Consider the following 21,348-nt stretch of genomic DNA (forward strand, 5'->3'; position numbering starts at 1 on the left):
CGATGTATGAAAGTTCAAAAGCCCATGTTTAGCTGACAGTCACGCTGGCGGAATCAGTGCTAGGGCGTTTGCATACGGTAGCAGCTGTGTGTGCGGCCGGGCACCGCAGCTGCCGCGTATGTGAAAAGCCGCGACCACAGATTCACAGACATCAGTTCGCTTTTTAAGGGAACTAGCACCTTGCCATAACTATTGGCCGTGAGAAGATTTTCCGCGGTTTTCGATAAAAAAAGTATTCTGTACTTTTATCTTTTTTAAATACCTAATGGGGCCATCTATGATGTGAAACATTTGCCCGGGAGAAGCCTTTCCCCATATCGATAATATATATTCAAACACTTTATCTTTCCGAAATACATAATGTGCACTCTATAAAAAGAAAGCCAACTAAGAGAGATTTTCTCTTAGTTGACGTTATATAAATTATAACAATTATGATAATAAACATAACAACAAAAGCTGATTAGTTATAGCAGCAAGTTCATTATAGATTGAGCTAACAATGTAGGTATGTTCATTGATTCTAACAAATAAATACGTTGTTTCTATTAATATTTACTTCTTTGTATGATTAGATCATTTTTAATTATTTAGCTTAAACAAGTACGTAAATTGAATCAGTTAAGAATATGCCTTAGTTAAGTAACAATAAAAGGAGCAATACAGTTGCCCAGTCCATTGAATTATGATAAACAATCATTATCATCTTATTTGATGTATCTATGTTCTTGTTAGGCTCGTATGGAATCAAGATGCTTGATCACAACAATCACTATCTTGTTAGGAATAACCAATTTTTTTTTAGAGTGTGCCAAATACTTAATTTAATGTGTCATAACGATTGCCAGTGAGGTGCATTTTATATAAATATTTGGATCTTCTTTCTTTTTTCAATACATAAGATGCAATTGATGTCATATGTAGAACCCGTAAGGCTTTTTCGTAGCTTTCTCTTAATAATAAACCATTTTCAGTAACTTTATATTGCCGGAAACATTGGATGCAAAGTTTGCGTGCAAGAAGCTTATGCAAAACTGCAAGTAATAATAAAAAAAATATTTGGTAGTTTGTCTTCCCGGAATATATACATTTAATGTTGCATTGTAGTAAAATTCGTTAAACCTGCAAATAATCAACAAAAAAACTTGTAATGAAAATATTGAGATTTCTAGTATTATTAGTACCACATAACGTTTAAAACTAAATACTATAGTAACTTATGAACGTCCATGAATTATTTTTTGTTTCCCTCAACTGAAGTCTATCAAATAATTGCAGTGCTCAAATAGTAGTCTCAATGCATACAAAATATAATATAAGTGTACAATCCTTGCCCATCTGATGTTTCCAAAGGTCATTTTAAAAAAGTTATCATATTTAACAATCTAAAAACAATTAAGCTCTTCAGCATACCCCTAAAAAGAGTGTGTAAATGTGTTAATAGCACAAATAACTAGCACACAATAAAGAACAACCTTTAAAACTTCAAACAGATGCTTTACAGCAGCCAAAAACGGTAAAAGTGTACAAATAAACCAATAGCGGCGTCAACTACACAACAATACAACTATACAATCCGTATCGCATCATCTGCAATTAGGGAACCACGAATAATTGAAAAGGTTAAGGGCGTTTCTTAAAAAACCAACATTCATAAAACCCTCATAAGTTTAAAGTGAATCAAGATATCGGTCCCTATATTACACCGCACCTGGCTTTCACCCCGGCACAGCCCTATTTTGTATTACTAAAAGTACCTACTTCAAAATATTAATAACGCTTTTCACGGCTCATTGGTTTCGCGGATTGCGAATATATTGTGCATATGGCTTTTATTTCTCGTTATTATTTAGTTTCATTGTATGTATATTGAACTAATACGGGTAAATTCTCATAATACATACCTTTACTTGGGGAAACTCATTACAATCGTCAAGTAGTTGGTAATCGCTAAATCTCGATGAGAAATGGTTCGCTTCTGAAAAGCAATGCAGTAATATTTAGTTTAGAATATTTTATTCCAGAAATTTATAATAAGTTAGGCGAGGTTGATTAACGCGGGATATGGTATAAAAATAAGTAACGGTAGGTAAGTTTACTTTGATGAAATTGAAAGAAAGAATTTTTTTAATTAAGGAATACAGAATCTTACTTAAAATTCGCAATAACTAAGTAAGTATGTTAATCAATATTAGGTCGGTATGCATTAAATTAAAATTTTAAGAATAATATTTATATTTTTTAAATTCTGGAATGCTGGTGCTTTAAAGCAAATGCCCGCCAACCCGCATGTGAGTAGCTTAGTGGAGCAAACTTTAATTCTTTTTCATAATAAGAGCAGGACAGTGCCCAGCAATGGCAAATTCATGGGTTAAGAATTATGTATTTTTTTATTCCACTACAAGTTATCCCTTGACTGCTATCTCACCTGGTGGTAACTGATGATGCAAGTCTAAAATGGTAGCGGGCTAACCTGATAGGAAGTATGTTAATCATACATAACCATACTTTCTCAGTCGACTTACAAGAATGGTCATAAATAAGTGTCATCTGCATATCGCCTGCGAAAGGTACAGAAGTAATTTGTGGGATTGAGTATACGCTTTTATAATATGGTTCCTAAGGTGATTTTGGAATTACCAATGCATAAGTTTAAAGAATATGTTAAAACACATTTATTATTAGGTTACTATACAATTGATGAATTTCTTAATAACAAGGATGCTTGGAAGCATCCAGCTCCGCTTTCATCTCTCACAAGATAGAAAAATTAATGTAATGGAAATTGTTGATATTGGAAAAGAGAAACTGCTGAGTTTAATGCCAGCTTCTTCTCGGTAGAATCTGCCTTCCGATCCGGTGGTAGAGTCACTACAAACACACAGACTTGACGTCTCAAAAGTGCTTATATTAGGCCTCCTTGAAATAAATGTATTTTGAATTTTTACACCTAGTCGGTTTCTACGCGACATCGCACCGGAACACTAAATCGCTCAGCGGCACGTCTTTGTCTGTATTAACTAGCCAGTGCCAAAGCCTCCCACTAGACCAGACCAGAGAAAATTCAGAAATTATAAATACCCAAATGACCCCTGCCGGGAATAGAACCTGGGACCTCCTACTTAAATTCACAGCGCTCACCGTTACGCCAGCGAGGTCGTCAAATCTGTAAGTATCATTCATAAACAATCTGTTTATAAATGATACTTACAGATTTGATTTGACGATCACAGTCCACTGCTAAACTAAAGGCCTCTCCCAACTGATTGGTTTGCTCATAGTAACCACGCTGCTAGGCTGACGGGTCGGTGATCTTATTAGATTAGATATTAGTATCACAGCATAAATAATAAATATCGCTGTCGCACTTCGATGCATTGCATTTGCTATAAAGTGTTAGTTAGTAAAAAATTTACCTAAATGGCCGCTAAATTGTGCCTTCTAATTGTGTCTATTTCATTTGCATTTTTGGTTATTTTTCGCTGTGTACAATAAAAGTGTATACATTAATTCAATTATTTTCTTCAATATTTCTTTTTATAATTTTCTTTTATTTTTTACCAACGCAGAAAACTTACATGTAAATTTTCTGAATTGCTTATGTAAAACACAATGGAGGACGCTGCTACCCATTCCCCGTTATAGTTCGTATGACAACCGCAGCAAGGCTGGCGACAACTTTGTTTTGATCTGCCTTCATCGATATAAGTACGACGACAATAAGTACCTACCTATCATTAAAGCTTAAAAAAATACAAACAGTGAAGTGTTTGGGTACTGCCGACAGAAATGAAAACAATACATAAATTATTAATTTGACGGCTGATTGGCGCAGTTTGCAGCGACCCTGCTTTCGGAGTCCAAGGCCGCGAGTTCGATTCCCACTACTGGAAAATGTTTGTGCGATGAGCATGAATGTTTTCCAGTATCTGGCTGTTTATATGTGTATTCTAAATTTTTATGTATTTATTTACTTACTTTGGGGCTAGAAGGCGATGTGTGTATTGTCGTAGTATATATATTGTCATTATTATTATAAATATGCACAGTAGGTATAAGTACGTATAGCTCAAGGAAAAACGATGACTAGCGTTTCACGCTTTTTATTAACACCAAAAGTACTTACACGTATATGCATAGTATACATATAGCTCATAGAATCGTCATCGGTGACGATGACGATTGATTTTAGTCCATGATTTTAGTCCACACAAAAAGTGCTCAGCCTGTCTACAGAAGTTTTCAATCTGAATAAGCACACAACTGAGTGTTCTCATGTACATGTACTCGAAATATTATGTTGTACATTTGTTTCCAAGGGCCCTATCTCTATAGAAACCTCTTTCCGAATCATAATCCAATGACCATTGATGCCGACAACGAATGAGCAAAACGAATCCGTCTAATGGTCCTATAGTTCGAGTTAAGTGCCTTCACAATGGAGGCAGCTCCCACGCGTGTCACAACACCCTATAAACCACACACGCCAACATAATAGGACCCATAACAATAACAACTCCTCGTATATTGCAATGAATAAAGTCCGCTGTATGAATAATCGAAGGCCATCGTAAAATGGTTATTCTGCGTCAGGGTTACGTACCCTATAGTAATGATTCAATCCGCGCTGATCCCAACGTTCATTATTGTAACGATTGTGGGAAAATAGGCAAAGTTTTTATAATAAATCTATGGGAGCTGAATTTGTACAATAGAATCACTGATCAAAGGCTTGTGCAAAATGTTTCTGTAAACAAAGAACAAAGAATGTGTAACTTTACCGTACTGACGTACCTACTACGTAGTAGTTAAATACTCCATATATTGCTTACTTACATTACGTAGAACTTTGCTTTAAGACTTAAGACATATTATTATAAATTTGCAACCCGCTCTGGCTCCGTACGGGTGAATTGGAAAAAGAGGGTTAAATTACTACAACTACAATTATTTCTAGGCGACTTACCTACTTGGAAAATTAAAAATATAATTTCGTCTACTTACATCTGAGAAAATCATATGTGAACAATTATCTCAACGATTATAAAAATCCGTAGCGTACGTTGCGAGTTAACGGATATACAGACAGTTGCTGAAAGTAATTTTGTCTTATACTAAGAATTAGAAAAGAATAGAAACGTGATATAGTGCAAAAATGGATAGTTAGTCTAATTTTATGCATAGCAATGGAATCTGACCAAGTTCCGCCTAGTGCAGATAGTGCAATATTAGAGATAAGAAATTAAAAATTATTATAAAATTAGCTTCCTCATTAGGACATAGAATTTGTAGGTAATAAATTGTAGGTATTTTAAATATTCGATCGCCAAGATTTTCATATAATAATGTAATAGCTTCTAAAATTCACCCTCACCCGCATAGGCTATAAAGAAAATGTTAACGTGGTCGCGTGACCGCCACGTGGTGCCCCCTCCCCCGCACCCCGCGGCTTCATTACGCGATAGCCGGGTATTTGTTCACTGCACGCGCACGCGAGCGGACGTCTGCATTATTAAATGCCTTTTACACTTTTTGCAAATTAAACTCCCCCGCCTATATTGTAAGCATGTTATTAATCCTAGTCAGGGCTATCAAACGGTGTTATCGAATTATTAATATCATTAATCTTTTCTGTGAGGTATTAAGAGATTTGTCGAACATATTAAAACCATAAAATGTGTTCTACCCTATTAATATATTTAAGGATTTATAAACTAGGAAGATATTTAGTTTGTATATCAGAGTTAAGGCTTTCCGGCTCCGGACACTTGTAAGACAGCATGAATCATTGAAATTTCCATCAGTGTTTAGTTGAGTGTCTTAACAGCCGTTATAGGAAGGTTCTCAAAACTTCTGATTACACTGGAATACATAGTCGGTATGCTTTGGAATCAAACATACAAATAATTTTCAATACTTATCTCCAATACCGGATTCTCTACCGACATATAATTAAGTTTGAGTCGATCAAAAATGTTTTATTAAGTCATCATCATCATCAACCAATTACCGGCTCACTAAAGAACGCTGGTCTCCTCTCTGTATGCAAAACTCTCAGGCATGTCGGTTTCCTCACGATGCTTTCCTGCACCGTTAAAACAAGTGATATTAAATTGCTAAAATTAAAAACGCACATAACTCCGAAAAGTCAAAGATGCGTGCCAAGGATCGAACTCGGTCCCCCAATAGGGAAGCCGAAGCCTTACCTTAAGGAATAAGAAGAAGAAGAAATACTTTATTGCATATAAACATCAAAATATACATAAAATAAAGAATAAACAAAAGATCAAGAATTGTAAGCATGCAAAAGCGGCCTTATTGCTGCAAGCAATCTCTTACAGGCAAACTCTGGCAAAACGAAAAGCTGCAAGAGAGCGGGATAGTGCAATTATACGTATAAACATATATATTCAAAAATAAATAGACATACATAAACATAATAAAATAAATATATATATATAATTATGTAATAAAAGAAGAAAAAAAACAAATAATACACATTAATAACGAAATAAATAGAAATAATAAAAATGTTAAACGTTTATTGAAAATGTGACCTATAACTAAGAAGCAAATTAATAAGGAATATAGGTGCTGTTTTCATAAGAACAATTACGGGTAATAACGAATATCCCAGGACGCCCCGGTGAGGTGCGCGTGAACAGACGATCGCTTCACCGCAATTATCCCAGCGACCTGTGACCCAGGCCGCTTCCCACGCACCATCGCTCTTTATTCACACGAGAACATGCCCATTCCCATCAGAACGATTTCTTCGCCTTAGAAATTCCAAAAATGGTAGCAACGTCCTTGTACGACGATGTAAATAAAAGTTTCTAATTTATTTGGACTAACTGATACTAATTATAACCTACCAACGACGATTTATTCACCGTCTAAAATTGGTCACCTATATAATTATAATCTATAACAATTACTCTCTTTTAAACTTAGGTATCTAATTAATATTAGATAGCCTTACTATAATTGTAAATATTTATAAGTATTATTCATCCCGTAAAGTCTTCCAATAATTATTCTACGGGAAGAAAAGTATGAGAGAATGAATGAATACACTTTTAAGTAGTTACAGAGATATACACATAGAGCAAGACAGTACAATTTGGTGGCCTTATGGCAACATAGCGATTTCAGGCAACCAAAGAATCCTGTATCCTGTTTATAATTAGAAAGACCATTCAGTCAGTTATTAACGTGTAAAAAAAAATAAAGACTAGGGTTTACATTTATTCCATACCTACTTGGTAACCTTGTATTTTGTTAAAATAACACTTAACAGCATCTTATGGGTAATCATATGTCACTCTCCACTCACTACTTATTTACAATTACGTCCTTTTTTGATAAGTAATTGATTGGCTTTACATGAAAAAAAACTTTTTCGCGTTAATATTATTAGCTTTTACAACACTCATTTCTAATACATAATAGTTGATTGTACCCTCCTATCTATTGATCTACGTCTATCAAAGCGATTGTTCAAGTGCGTGCAGCGTATTCGATCCGCAGAACTAAAGCAGATAGGCTTCACAGTTGCACGTGTCGGCACGTGGCGAAAAAGCGCGTAATGAGCCCGCACCTGCAGGTTACGAATTATGGGATTTCTCGCGCCCTCCCGTGGGACCGAAGGGAACACAGTTCGAACTGTTTGCCCTGTCAATATGTGCACTCAGAGCAATATCGGCTAGCCAATATAGCCAGCGGTCTTTTATGGCTTCGGGCTGGTGCATTATTCGATTTATTCCTTTTATGGGAATATATACTTTAGGTACTAGGTATCAAAGTAGGTATATTTAGTACGTAAGCCGTGTTTGTTTTTAGTATTAGTACTACTTCATACTTCAAAGGATACTCCTTTGTCCCGAAAAACAAGTAGGATGTAAGCAATATTTGGTGGGAAATAGCAAATTGGGATCTACCACGCTGAGCCACGCTTATGACTAAAATAATAATATATAAAAAGTTTGACAAACTGTCCATTTGTGAACATAGAGTATATGCTGTTTTTATATAAGGTAGTGAAACTAGTTTACTTACTTCCTAACAAAACGTAACAGCCCTTACAAAAATATTGTATCCTATGAATGTAATAACACGGCCGATTTGGGCTGGTTTTAAGACCTTGCTAGTTCGAACAGTATGCTCAATGCCATATTTGGATTGATCCTCTAAACCTAATAATTTTAACGAGGCTAATGTCTTCCGCGCTTATTTATACTAGAGTCATAATAATTCAATGTTGTCTTATTAGGTAAAAACCACCAAACTCAAAGTGAAATATCTTATTAGATTTCAGCCGCGATATTATTTTAAGTGGCAAATAAATCATTTGAACGCTGACTTTCGATATCGTGCAAATATTTCAATAATTAGTCTGAATGGTTTCACGCACAAATCGATTGTCTTTATACATTAGAGTACGTTTAGGAAATGAATAGGACAATATCGGGTTGCGATCAATCAGGGTGGTTCACGCGATGGGAGCGGCACGCGCCCGGCACTCCCACGGCACGGGCCCACGGGGGTGAATGTAAGCACTCCGCCCCACGTCTAATGCTAGGGCCTTAATGAAACTCGTTATTTAATGAAGGACAAAACGACATCGGACTTATTGTTGTTTTGCTTTTAAAGTAATTGGAAATAATCGTAGGCGGCCGACAAATTCGTATCTATCCATTTCGTTATTAGTTTTGAGTCAGGGGTGCAGGATTTAAATTAAAATATTGATATACTATAGCCCGCGAACCCACATTAGTGCAACTAAAAAGGTCAAAGCTTTGAATCCTAAATCACTTTACATCTTATAGATAACGGATCAGTTCAACAATGGCAAAACAACCTAACCTAATGATGATCTACCATACCCGCGTATTACGGTTCAGAGTCAATGAACTCCAGCACTTTAAACCCAACGTGCGTTGGTTTTTGAGCGAAATTCTCTATAAATTTGCAAACTAGCTTCGCAACTCGCTGAGCAATGTCAGCAACTCTTTCGTCTATTAATCTCTTTATTTGATTACGCGTTGAAAGCACCAGATCACTATATAAAGCAGCGGGCTCCGAAGTAGAATTTGACAACCTACCAAAGAGACGACACGCTAAGAAGCTATTTTTAGCTAGAAAATAAGTAGAAAAGTTGTGAGTGCGTATAGCTCTCTGTAGCGCTTGCCGAGTGACTCTCAAAAACAAAATGTAATCAAATTATGGGTTTAAATATTTACTCAAAGACGTTAAAGTTAAAATTATGCCAACCACATACAAAAACCTACTGACCGAAATATTATTACAATATCCTGTCCCTATTTTGCAATTTCACACTTTAAATGTTTCAAAGGGCCATCATAGATAATTTACACCTGCGAGAACAAAGCTTGTGAGTCTGCATGATTTTTTGTGTGCTATAAAAACACGAAGTGTCCTTTTAAAACTTGTTGAGGTGTTTACGGCGCTGTTGTTTTTTCGTCTTAAGCTCATTGTCTCAAGATTGACAAAGGACGATACCTGTACGTCGGAGACAATATTCTGTAACAAATTGCACTGCAAGGTGCTTTTAATGTAAGATTAGGTGTGGACAAAGATTCCCGTACGTGATGAGACAATAAAGGTAGACCTGAGAACAATTTTAATTTCTAAGGTAGCCATGAAAACACGTTTTGACACGGAACGGTCATTACGTAAATAAATGTTTCCTGACTGTCAGAAGTGGACGCAACGCAGATTAATTATTATATATTATTATATATGTATATATAGGTATATATGCAAATATATATGTTTATTTTTATGCACCACCTTCTTGAGCTGTGTTTTACGCCTTTGGTTGCTTGGAAGAGATCGCTATGTAGCAATAAGGCCGCCAAATTGTATACTTTTTGTTACATTTTTATTAATAATTTTTCTATATGTTCATGTGGTGTATAATAAAAGTGTATTCAATAATTCATTCATTCATTAATTTTAACAAAATTACAATAATCGACTACACGTTTAATACATTTAGAACAGATAAATAGGTTAGATAAGTTTATAAATTATATCAGGTATTTCTTGCTGTTAACATCTAATCTATATAGATGATCGGAATTAAAAAAAAAAATTCAATTCACAAGATTAAAAAGCACCAATGGCAATTTAATTTGCGATTTGTCAACAGATCCATTTAGGGTAAGTACACAGAAGTTTATGGTCATGTTAGTTCATACCCATCAGGGTTAAATACTCGATATATATGTATTAATCCAGCTTTCTATAATTTGTTAATCCCAGGAAATTCATTCAACTCTGTACGCCAAATGAAATTCATATCTAAGTATCAATTAAGACGAAAATTATTATCTATTATCTCTAGTACAGGCGACTGCCACTGAATATGCAAAAACACATCCTTAAAGCATCCCTAAAACATAATCAAAAAGATAATCGAATCATATCACAATTGTTCACTTTTAGTAGAAGGTAGCAATAAACTTATCGTTCAAAAGCTATATTTATCATCAAATAAAGCCCCATTCAAATAAAGCAATTTACTACCTGAATTCCTCTCCAAGGTGACTTTTTGCTGATTCTCTTTTTTTACATTCACTGTTATTAATACAATTCGGTCTCGGACCTCTTTGTGTGGCCATATCAGAGCCTAATGCTTCCAAATTCTATTAGGATGACCGTTTTCAACTTTTATTGTCAAATTAATTCAAAACATAATATCTACATTCGTTTTTAATTAATGTCTATTTTATTTACATTTAATAGTATATTTAATAGGTTAAATTAAATTTTCTTTCATTGGGAATCTTTTTTTATGACTGCTTTAAATTGTATCAACATGATAATACTTTTAGTATTAACATTTTTTTTTATTTTATGTTTTAAAGCAGGATTTCAATACACAAATAATTCAATTTCTTTGCCCCATACCTCTCCATAATGTAGGTCTATTGTCATCCATAATGTAGGTTATTCGACTCCTAGTATAAAGACCCATCTTTCGTCAGTTTTGCGACCGGAATGTGTGGATAAATTCCAAATCCTCTCTATAATGAGAATTTATCATTAAACGTCCCACAAACACTACGCTGCTACAATGTGGGTTGGCGGGCTTTAAAATTTTTTATCTCCCGATATAAGTGCCGATAGCTTACTGTTCTGATCGAGGCACGGAAGTAGAGAGATTTCTAAGATTTCCTTACTCCTGGCTGGTACTGAGATTTTTTTATAATATACCCATTAGACATTGCCGGGACCTGGGATCAAATCCAGGACCTCACGATCTGAAGTTTTAATAGCTACCCACAAGTCCAACGGGGAAATTATGCCAACAAGGTGGTAGAGTCACTACAAACAGACACGGCAAAACAGACTTTTGGCAGCGTTTCAAAAGGGCTTATAGAGTAAGCCTACATTTTTTTTTTGTAAGGTAAAGTAGTGACATAAATACGGTTAGGATAATGAGCATCTGGGGACGATCAAGATAGATAAATATGGACTAGACACGAGGTAAAGGTAGGTTAAATTAGTTTTGATGCTAGTTTTAGGTCCTGATTCTTTCCATCAAGGTTTTTTTGGTTTGTGGCACATTGGCCGGGCATTGGATCGAATCCAGGACCTCGCGATCTGTAGTTTTAATAGCTACCTACTAGTCCAACGGGGAAATTATGCCAACAAGGTGGTAGAGTCACTACAAACAGAAACGAAGAAACAGACTTTTTGACAGCGTTTCAAAAGTGCTTATAGAGTAAGCCTACATGAAATATTATTTGTAGGGCAAAGTAGGGTCATAAATACGGTTAGGATAATGAGCATCTGGAGACGATCAAGACAGATAAATATGGACTAGATACGAGGTAAAGTTAGGTTAAATTAGTTTTGATACTAGTTTTAGGTCCTGATTCTTTCCATCAAGGTTTGTTTGGTTTGTGGCAAGGCTTTTTAATTAATAAAATAAAAGAACAAAATTAAACTATGATATACTAATCGTTTAAATGTGAAAGTGTCTTTGTTTGTTTGTTTGTCCGTACTTTACGCCCTTATTAAGCAACTAATCGAATTGACTTTTTTCATAGAGTTAGTTGAAAGGACGGAGAGTAATAAAGGCTTATTATGTAACATGTAAACAGGATTCCCACAAGATTTGTAAAAACCAGGACTTGTAATAAGCGCGGACCATTCATGGGCAACAATTTGTATTAAATGAAGAATAGTTTTTTTTATATTAGCCCTTAACTGCAATCTCACCTGGTGGTAAGTGATGATGCAGTCTAAGATGGTAGCGGGCTAACCTGTTAGGGAGTATGGTAGTCATACCCCTAATTGGTTTCTACGCGACATCGCACCGGAAGACGTAATCGCTTAGCGGCACGTCTTTGTCGGTGGGGTGGTAACTAGCCACGGCCATAGCCTCCCACTAGACCAGACCAGCGAAAATTCAGAAATTATAAAATCCCAAATCTCCGATGCCGGGAATCGAACCTCCTATTAAATTCATTGATTTTCATTTCAGTGAGAATGCATTTAAATATTTAGATATCTTTTTCATTCAAGCATCTACACTAGCTTTAAGCTTTTTCAAGGCGCGCATACAATATAGCCAAAAGGATCGAAGTAAATATAAGTCTATGGCTAAAAGCACCCCCAAATGATTTCTACCTGAATATGTTCTTAGGCTCCGATTGCCCCAGCCTCCCAAACCTGTCGCCGCGACAAGTGGATGCCGTCACGTACTGCCATTGTTCCCCCCACCCCCCTCACGGTACTTTGTACACCGACACGGTATTTGTGGATCAAATGTGCTGGTCATCAATTAAATGTGCATAATTTATAACTTTTTTAGATGTAGTCATTTTTATTTTAAATATCCAATACCTGTATATGAAATCTATAGTAGATTTAGATAGTTTTACATACGTAGGTAATTCTGATTTATGATAGGTACAATTAACTAAAAATTTTCGGCCCCGATTTTTGCGTAGCATTATTTCTACAACTCAATAAATCAATTTGTCTACACCTCTAAATTTAACAAAGATTAATATATTGAGTAAAAATACGAAATTCACATGGTTGCATTACGTGGCGCCTAGCCAGTTTTACAAATTCGAGTTCTTATTGAATATTCATGTGTCTTTTAAGGCCACTAAGATGTATTCGGATCAAGGGAAATACTTAGCTCGACCGGTATAATATTAAATAAGAGAAACATACAAATCAAACGAAATAAAGTCTCGAAACAAATATTACAGGACAAAGTGCGTGTCACGAGCGCAACGGCCTTAGCCAGGGCCGCCCAACGTTAAGGCAGACGCCGCCGTGCGCCGCCATGGGAAAATCAGGCTTTGCCGCCCCCTCCGCGCGCCCATTGGCTCGCCCCGGCCCGCCCCGCGCCCCACCCGCGCCCATAAATACGACGTCGCACCGCGCATCTCTTCATTCCTCACCCGCTTCTCGTGTAGAACGCGTTACGCGCCGCGAAATTCGTACCATTTATACCAGTGCTCGTGTTTTGTGACCATCACGATGAAAGCCATAACTGCTGTGTGCGCAACCGGAGCGTCCGTGCCGGCGATCGCCAGCGGACGAGTTCAGAGACATCGGGACGGCGAAAACGCCGAAATCCAGATGTATCTTTCCAAGTTACAAGACCTGGTGCCGTTCATGCCCAAGAACAGGCGGATCTCAAAACTGGAGGTGATCCAACACGTGATTGACTACATCTGCGACCTGCAATCGGCTTTGGAGAATCATCCTGCAGTGGGCCAATTTGAGGCTGAGGCGGCGTTGGCGCCTGCGTATGCCTCACCCCCCAGGCCGCGTCGCCGTCCTCTCGGACCCCGACCGGCGCCCAACACCATCCTCCCCGCTGACAAGGCCGTATCCACAACACACCACTCCAGCCACACGGTAAGCTTCTAAACCTCTAAGATTAATATTTATTGAATAACAATGGGTGGATTAAAACGTAGGTTACAATTTAATAACATCATGCCCAACTAGGCCGACGTGATAGAGTTCCTGTTTTTTTGTTATGTGGCGTTAAATTTTACAACTAACAGTACTTGAATAGCCATTGCATAAAAAGTTAATGAAATCCGTCGTGTCAATGTTTTTGCGGCGCGCACCTGCGTGTTTCGCAAGCGAAGGTAAAAGTGGAGATGCTGGCAGTTTCACAACCCGTGTCGACGCACGATTTACTTAGTAGGTAAACAATAGTTTTTGCTGATACACCTATAAGTAAAGTAAAATATCATAGGCAACATTATTTGCACAAAGATTTTTGAATGATATTTCTAGACATTTCCTGTGGCAAACATTGTTAGTAATTATGAACTTTTTATTTTTTGTTATGAAAGCCAATCAAAATGAACAATTAAATGATTCCAATATATTTCATTATTGAAATAAGTATATTAATAGAATTCATTTGAAATGTATAGGTACAGGTATTTATTGTTTTTTTCCATTTAATGCATTGAAAGTCGCGAAACCACGTATTCAGTGAAGTCACAATCTAGACCGCTACTCACGCATGCGTGACGGCTGTTTTGAATTTCAGCCTTGAAACGCGGCCACCTGCGCCGGCGCCGCGTAAACGACCCTGTACTGACACAATCTGAATATTCAAGACATTTCTGCCTCATTTAGCATTCCGATTGACACCTGCGTATGATTATTTTATCTCAGAGCCACGCAGAGTAATAATTACCCTCATGTTTCCGCTAAGGATTAGATTAGCGAGGCTATAAATGCATGATGAGTTGGCCGTTGGAATCACGGCAGGTGCATCTCCGAAGGATTTATTTGAGCGCCTTGCGTCTACAAGCCGTGCTCGTTAATACTTGGTCGCGCAACGTAAATTTTAATCACTGCCAGTTGTTGGAACCGAGGGAAATGTTCAAAACAAGCGTGATTTAGGAGACGCAGTGTGCACGAATTTACACTGAGACCGTTGCGTATTTAATGCATCTGCCCAAAAATTAAATTTATTGTTGTGTTTTCAATTACACCTGGCGGACATAATACCCAAGTCCAAGTTCATATAGAAATATATGTATGACATAGGCACTTAAACATTTTTTTCTCAGGCCACTGGCGCCAACGAAATAGCGCGTTACGTTCCAGATACAGATATTTTGATTATTTACTAATATACCGCCCACACGACGAAACTATAGGAATGTAGAGTAATTTAACCACATTCCTGAATACAAATGTTAAATATTCAAACTTACAAGGACATTCAACGCTGAGTTCATTTGTCTCGCGAAGGTTTATTCGATCGGACAGGTCCATGTAAAAAATGATAGAAAAAGCTGCGGGGAGATCGTGCTGGAATGCTTGGCTCCGTGCGAGTCGTGAGGCGGCATTTCACGTCGGTATCTCGAGAGGCATCAGGCGCTTGTGCCACAAACCTCGGTCACGAACATACGCCACTGCAACTATCACGCGAAGCGACTTAAATTGTTGCCCGCAGCTGACTCGAGCGTTCACGATCGTGAGACCTATCGCCAACTTACTCAACGTCTGACAGACATCCATCTTTATCTCCTTCCCACATTCTCGACATTAATAATACTGAAACACTTACCATTTAGCATTGCCATTATAATCCATACGTACAATTGTATACAGGCAAATGGTTGACTTTTCACCCTAACCATAATGAGGAGCTAAGTACCCATTCCAATAAAAGGGATAGGCGTGTAATCCGCTACACCCCTTATAACAAGGCAACCCCATTTAATAGCGATAGATGTTCATTTTCATGTTAACCTAGTATTGAAAATGTAATGATATATGTATTTACTTCATCGTTAACTTAATTAAGACCCGTATCGTAACATTTTTAATTAAAAAGCATTAATTGGTAGAGTAAATGCTACGTGATAAAACGTAAAACTACGCGGCCTGCTGTTTGCTGTTAATTCTTTAAAATGAGAAAGATTTAAATCTATGCATTTAGTGGTGCGGCTTCTACGCACCAGTCACCACGACCGTCATCAGGAGGCGCGCGGGGCGACCCGACAGGCGACAATAACAGCGCCAGGTGTTCGCGCCCACGTACAACATTCGCCCGCTCCTCTGAATATCTTTGTCTCCGCTTACTTCGTGCATAAATCGCGCATGTGAAAGTTTTACGAGCGTAAAGGTACGCTTCTCCGAACTAATAAACCGATATCGGCGGCGAGTAGACAATGCAGCTTCACCGCGAAATGTCTTGGCAAACCTCTACCGGGCTGCACACGTGCAACGATTTCGCCGATCGGTCGGATTCCATCGCCGATCGATCGAGGGCATTGTGCGGGTAACGGTCGTTCACAGCTGCGTATGAGCGTACACGTGACGGCGCCGGTGGCGGATAGCTAAATAAATGCAACGCACCTATTCATTATCCAGCCGACAATGCTTCTCTCATAAAGGGATTTCACGTGTTCGCTCTCGCGAAGTCCCGATCCGTTCGGGACATGTGCGCTCTCCCTTCGGTATGTCTGTAAATAGGGTATGGCCACGTGCGGCCGTTCAGCTGTGTCGCGGATGTGCGGACGGGAAGCGGTAATCTAACACTTAGTGATACTCAGAACGATACGTCTAAACGTTGCGAGCGCGGTGATAACCAATTAAGGAACTGATCACCAGGCCACCACCTATTGCATAAAATGGGCTCCCTTTGACCAGACGCTAATGAATTAACACAGTGTCGAAATGGGCATATGTGGTGACAGATGGCCGGACGCGGGCGGGATGCGCATGTGCCACCCGATACACTATTTGTCACAATCAGTAATAACTGTAATAACGCTCAGAGGGACCAATTAATTTGCCTCGTACTTTAAATGTTGAACAGTTTGTTAAGTAATCAATTCGATGCACTTCAGTTAACTAAGGCCTTTCGGTGTATAAAACTACTATAGACTCGAACATCTTCACATAACTTTTCATTCAAACAATGTCTTATAATCTTGTTTTCTTTGTTACAGACCCCAGAAAAACAAGATCAACCAGACAGGCCGATGTCGTGTTAAGTGATCAATAGTTTATAAGGACATTTTTATTAATGGTGAACTTCAATACCTCGAGGTGCATGGGAAGCGCTCCGCGAGAGAAGGATGGTGGCAGTACCTCAGGTTCAGGAGCCTCCTGCATCAGTTCCAGTGAACTTCATCTCACGATGATATCCTAAGTACGATCTCGTTAAGATCAATGTAATACGTTAATTTAATTATTTCGTGGCATTACGTGCAGAAGAAGACTAAAGCATTGCAATGCAATCGGCCGCTTTGTACTCCGGCCGACGGCAACCAAGGCGTCGTCGTTGCAGAGGCGTTTGTTTTGTTATAATGTTAATGTAAAAAGCTTTATTAGTTATTAATTTAGGTTGATGTACGTGAACGTGTTTGTAAATATTAATGTTGAGTGATTTACGACATCTAGATAATTTTTAGTATTTTCTTCACAAAAAGAATTATACAGTACTTTTCTCATATCACACAATAGGATGCAATAAACATTTCCTTCTATTCATAAATTTTTCACAATGATAAAAAAGTTTTTTTTTAATTAGGTATTTAGTTTTAAAACGATGCTTCCATTTATATCAAAGACGTAAATCAATTCAAAGTTGATTTACCTATATAATTATATTATTTTAAGTTATAAAAAATTCTTAAGTGTGATTATGCATGGCGATTTTGTTGCTCTTATAGATTATAAAAATATAAGTTCTAAACGCATAATTACTATTATTAATTTATCGTTCTGCGTTTAGTTCAAATTATGATTGTAAATAGTGTATGTAATTATATGAAAAATTATATAAAAAATTTAGCGAAAAATTATCAAATTTAATACCTTTTATGATTTTATATTGAATATAAGGTGAAAATGCTTTAATTATCTTATATAATCCTTTATTAATGGCGTATTATGATTTTAAACAGACTGTTATAGTTTTAGTTATGTTCGGGTTGCGTTATAAATGATGACAAATTGTATTGTTAATATAGCATGACGTATGGGTAAGATAGTGGGGTAAAACCGATCTCAGTATGGAAATTGTTTTATGTCTTAAGAAATCGTGTCCATAATATTTGTTTTACATAACAAAGATCACTTATGGTTGCGTTGGCCACGTAAATAGATAGGCTAGTTATCAGATCAAGGACTAAAAGACTTCGCTTACTCAGTTTCCATAATGAAAGCGTAACCTCACTTATACCAATCTTTGACCACACATTTGTAACTAGATTTCAATATTCGTCACAAAATATATAAGTTGACTGATTCACAAATATTTGATGTATCTTTCGTATTTCTCTTCATCAATTCGCACTGATTTTTGTATAAGTACCTACCGCAAAAGAAAATAAAAAGCATTATTGAATTATTCATATCTTTTATTGTTTTTATTGTGTTTTTACCAAGACTTGGAGGAAATATCAAATTTATAAATATTTTTTAAAAGTGCACGTGGCCTGAGACATAAGGGCTCAGACCGTAATTGTCAGACAGACGCAGGTTGAAATCCTGTAGGTTCAAAATGTTTTATATGCACTTTTAAAAAAAATATTAAAATTTGATCTTTTATTGAAACCTACAGACTTAAAATAATAGAACCCTGAAATGGACCATGAAATGTTGGATCTACGTAAACTTCAAACACCCATTACTAACTCACTGAAAATATTATAGATTTGAAAATACGGAAACATTTATACCAAGCTTCGCGAGTGACCGAGCTTCGCGAATGACTTTTGAAAATGAAAGAGATAGATACAAGGTTTACCGTTTAGAAAATGAATAATAGACCTCACTTCTACCACAGGTTTACTACGTACACAGTTAATTATTACCGAAGCCTTACTCTTAAGCCCTCAGGTAAACCGTGGATTATTGCTCTATCGGGCTTCTAACTGTAACGATTTTCCGATAGTTAGGTCGAGTTTTATATTATTAAGGAATCGGGAACTCTTTTGCTTATGTTGGCTCCTATGGTTGCGGAAGGTTAAATCTTTTGAGATACCGAACCTTCAAGGAGATATCTAGTTATATATACCTAGCAAATACGTTTTCAATTCTCCTACAAACCTTTGACTGCAATCTCAGTCTGATGATCATTCTAAGGCGGTGGTGGGCTGAACTGTCAAGAGTATGACGGTTTTGCTAAACCGGGGCTTCCCAACCTGGGCACCGCAGTCCGTAGTATTATAGAGGTACTACTGTACTTCAAAAAAATCAAGAAAAATCTTTTGTTTATCGTCTTTGTGCAGCGGTATTACAAATTGTGTGGAGATCACGAAGCTCAACCATCTCATTATTTGTGTAGTTTTATTTTTCTTAATTCTTTGTTAAAATTTAATATTCATCCTCATTATGAAACTATTTATTAGTTTCATAATGAGAATGTTTTATTTTTTTCTCTATCTGCCTAACTTGCAAGTATCCATATATTTCAACTAGGGGAGGGCGCGGACGTGGTGACAAATTTTTGACAAAATTGACAAAAGCCCTGCGTCAAACCATACTCCTAATAAGTTTTAGCGCTAAATGGGTTGGCCCTACGGCCGTATCCTCCCACAAAATGAGACTACCGAAAATTCAGAAATAATAAATTCCCATATTGCGCCTGCCGGCGATCAAACCCGGATCCTCCTATTTACAAGACACAATGCTCACCATTAATCTAGGGATCTCGACCAAACAACTAATCGATCATAAATTTGTTACGTAATGCGGGCCCTTAATTGCCACAACGCCAATCTCAATAACGTGCTGAGATACTTTACTGGTACTTTTATAAGTTACGACAATGTAACTGTAGCGCAACTGTAGTTTTAAAACGTTTAACAAAATTTTTACTATGACTTATCCGTCCATCGGCCACAATTTTAAATTTTTGTAACTAGGAACACTGACGGTTGGCTGGTTGAAAATGCTTTAGCATTAAGTCCGCCTTTTGGAAACAGTTTTTTGGTTGTGCAATAAAGAGTATTAATAAATAAATGCTATCGACTTTGTATTTTAACTTGACTACCTATATTCTAATATGTATCAAGGTCAAAGTTAATCAAATTACATTGGGGGTAATAACTAATATGGAATAAATAAATTATGTGTTGGCTCTGCCTATTTACGAATTTGAAGACATGCAAGGGGTTTAGCTTTGCGGTGACGCTTAGAAAACGATTACCTAGGTTTAATACAACTGCCATTCCCCTAAAAACTCAGCCCGTTACCATCTTCTACTGCAGCCTCAGTTACCACCAGGTGTGATTGCAGTCATTGCAGTCAGTGGTTCATTTAAGCACTAGGTGTCCAACAAATCTAGGGAACCTAAACGACCATCTTGTATGAGCTTAATTTTATTACTTTGTATTTAGGTATGTGTAAGAGAGTAAACACACTTGAGAGGCGTTTAGTTTTAAAATAATTGTGTTTACAAATAAAGACAAGAATGCGGTAATCAAACAGCGTTGATATATCTTATGAGAGGTGGACACTGGACATTCCTTAGCAGTACAAGGTTACAAGATTGAGTGTCACACAAGCGCCTCTCATTTTCAACAAACTAAGTATATCGTTTACTGAGATCGTATAATTACGCCTCATATTACTTCCATTATTTTCCACAGTATTCTGAAAGTATTTTTTTAATCCTAAGGGCGTATTTATCGTTCTTTTATATTAGATTTTTTATATGATTGATAGAACGTATTGCCATACGGTTTTCCCCATAAATAAAAAGGAACTCTCTGGAAAAGAGAAATCTTCAATTAGCCGTAAGATTTACAAGCGAATCCGTCCCGGCTTCGCCGCGCTATAGGCTGATATAGGTACATGTATGTCGTCCTATTACAGAACTATATTACCTCAACCGTCGCGTCGTCGTGACGGACAGTAGCCTTAGACAGTAGTAGTACGCCACATCCACGTTAACATAAATTTATAATTTTATGCGGGGATCCAAAAGTGTTTGAGAACCATATACCTTTTTTTTTATTTTACTACAAGTTAGCCCTTGACTGCAATCTCACCTGGTGGTACGTGATGATACAATTTAAGATGGTAGCGGGCTAACCAGTTAGGGAGTATCGTAGTCATACCCCTAATCGGTTCCTACGCGACGTCGCACCGGAACACTAAATCGCCATATGCCTTCGCATATCGCGGTATTCCTTCTTTAAGGTAGAAATATCTATGACCTAAAACAAGATAGATTTACGTTACTCACTCCAAAGTTCTTTTATTAACTAAATTGATTGACTCTAAAGTGACACAAAATAGAAACAAATCGATATGTCTTTTACTATACAAAGCTTATTTAGGTACTTTTAGTGCTCA

General features: G+C 37.1%; 1 protein-coding gene across 1 annotated transcript; it reads left to right on the forward strand.

The window, feature by feature from the left end:
* The first annotated feature begins 13,458 nt into the window (after nt 1–13,458).
* Nucleotides 13,459–18,400, forward strand: LOC120630521 (protein extra-macrochaetae). The gene is made up of 2 exons (XM_039899772.1): nt 13,459–13,914; nt 16,989–18,400. Exons 1-2 carry the CDS (start codon nt 13,531–13,533, stop codon nt 17,031–17,033), a joined length of 429 nt encoding a protein of 142 aa, XP_039755706.1. The 5' UTR covers nt 13,459–13,530; the 3' UTR covers nt 17,034–18,400.
* The last annotated feature ends 2,948 nt before the right edge of the window (nt 18,401–21,348 follow it).

The sequence above is a fragment of the Pararge aegeria genome, chromosome 16 (assembly GCF_905163445.1).
Source record: "Pararge aegeria chromosome 16, ilParAegt1.1, whole genome shotgun sequence".
NCBI lineage: Eukaryota > Metazoa > Arthropoda > Insecta > Lepidoptera > Nymphalidae > Pararge > Pararge aegeria.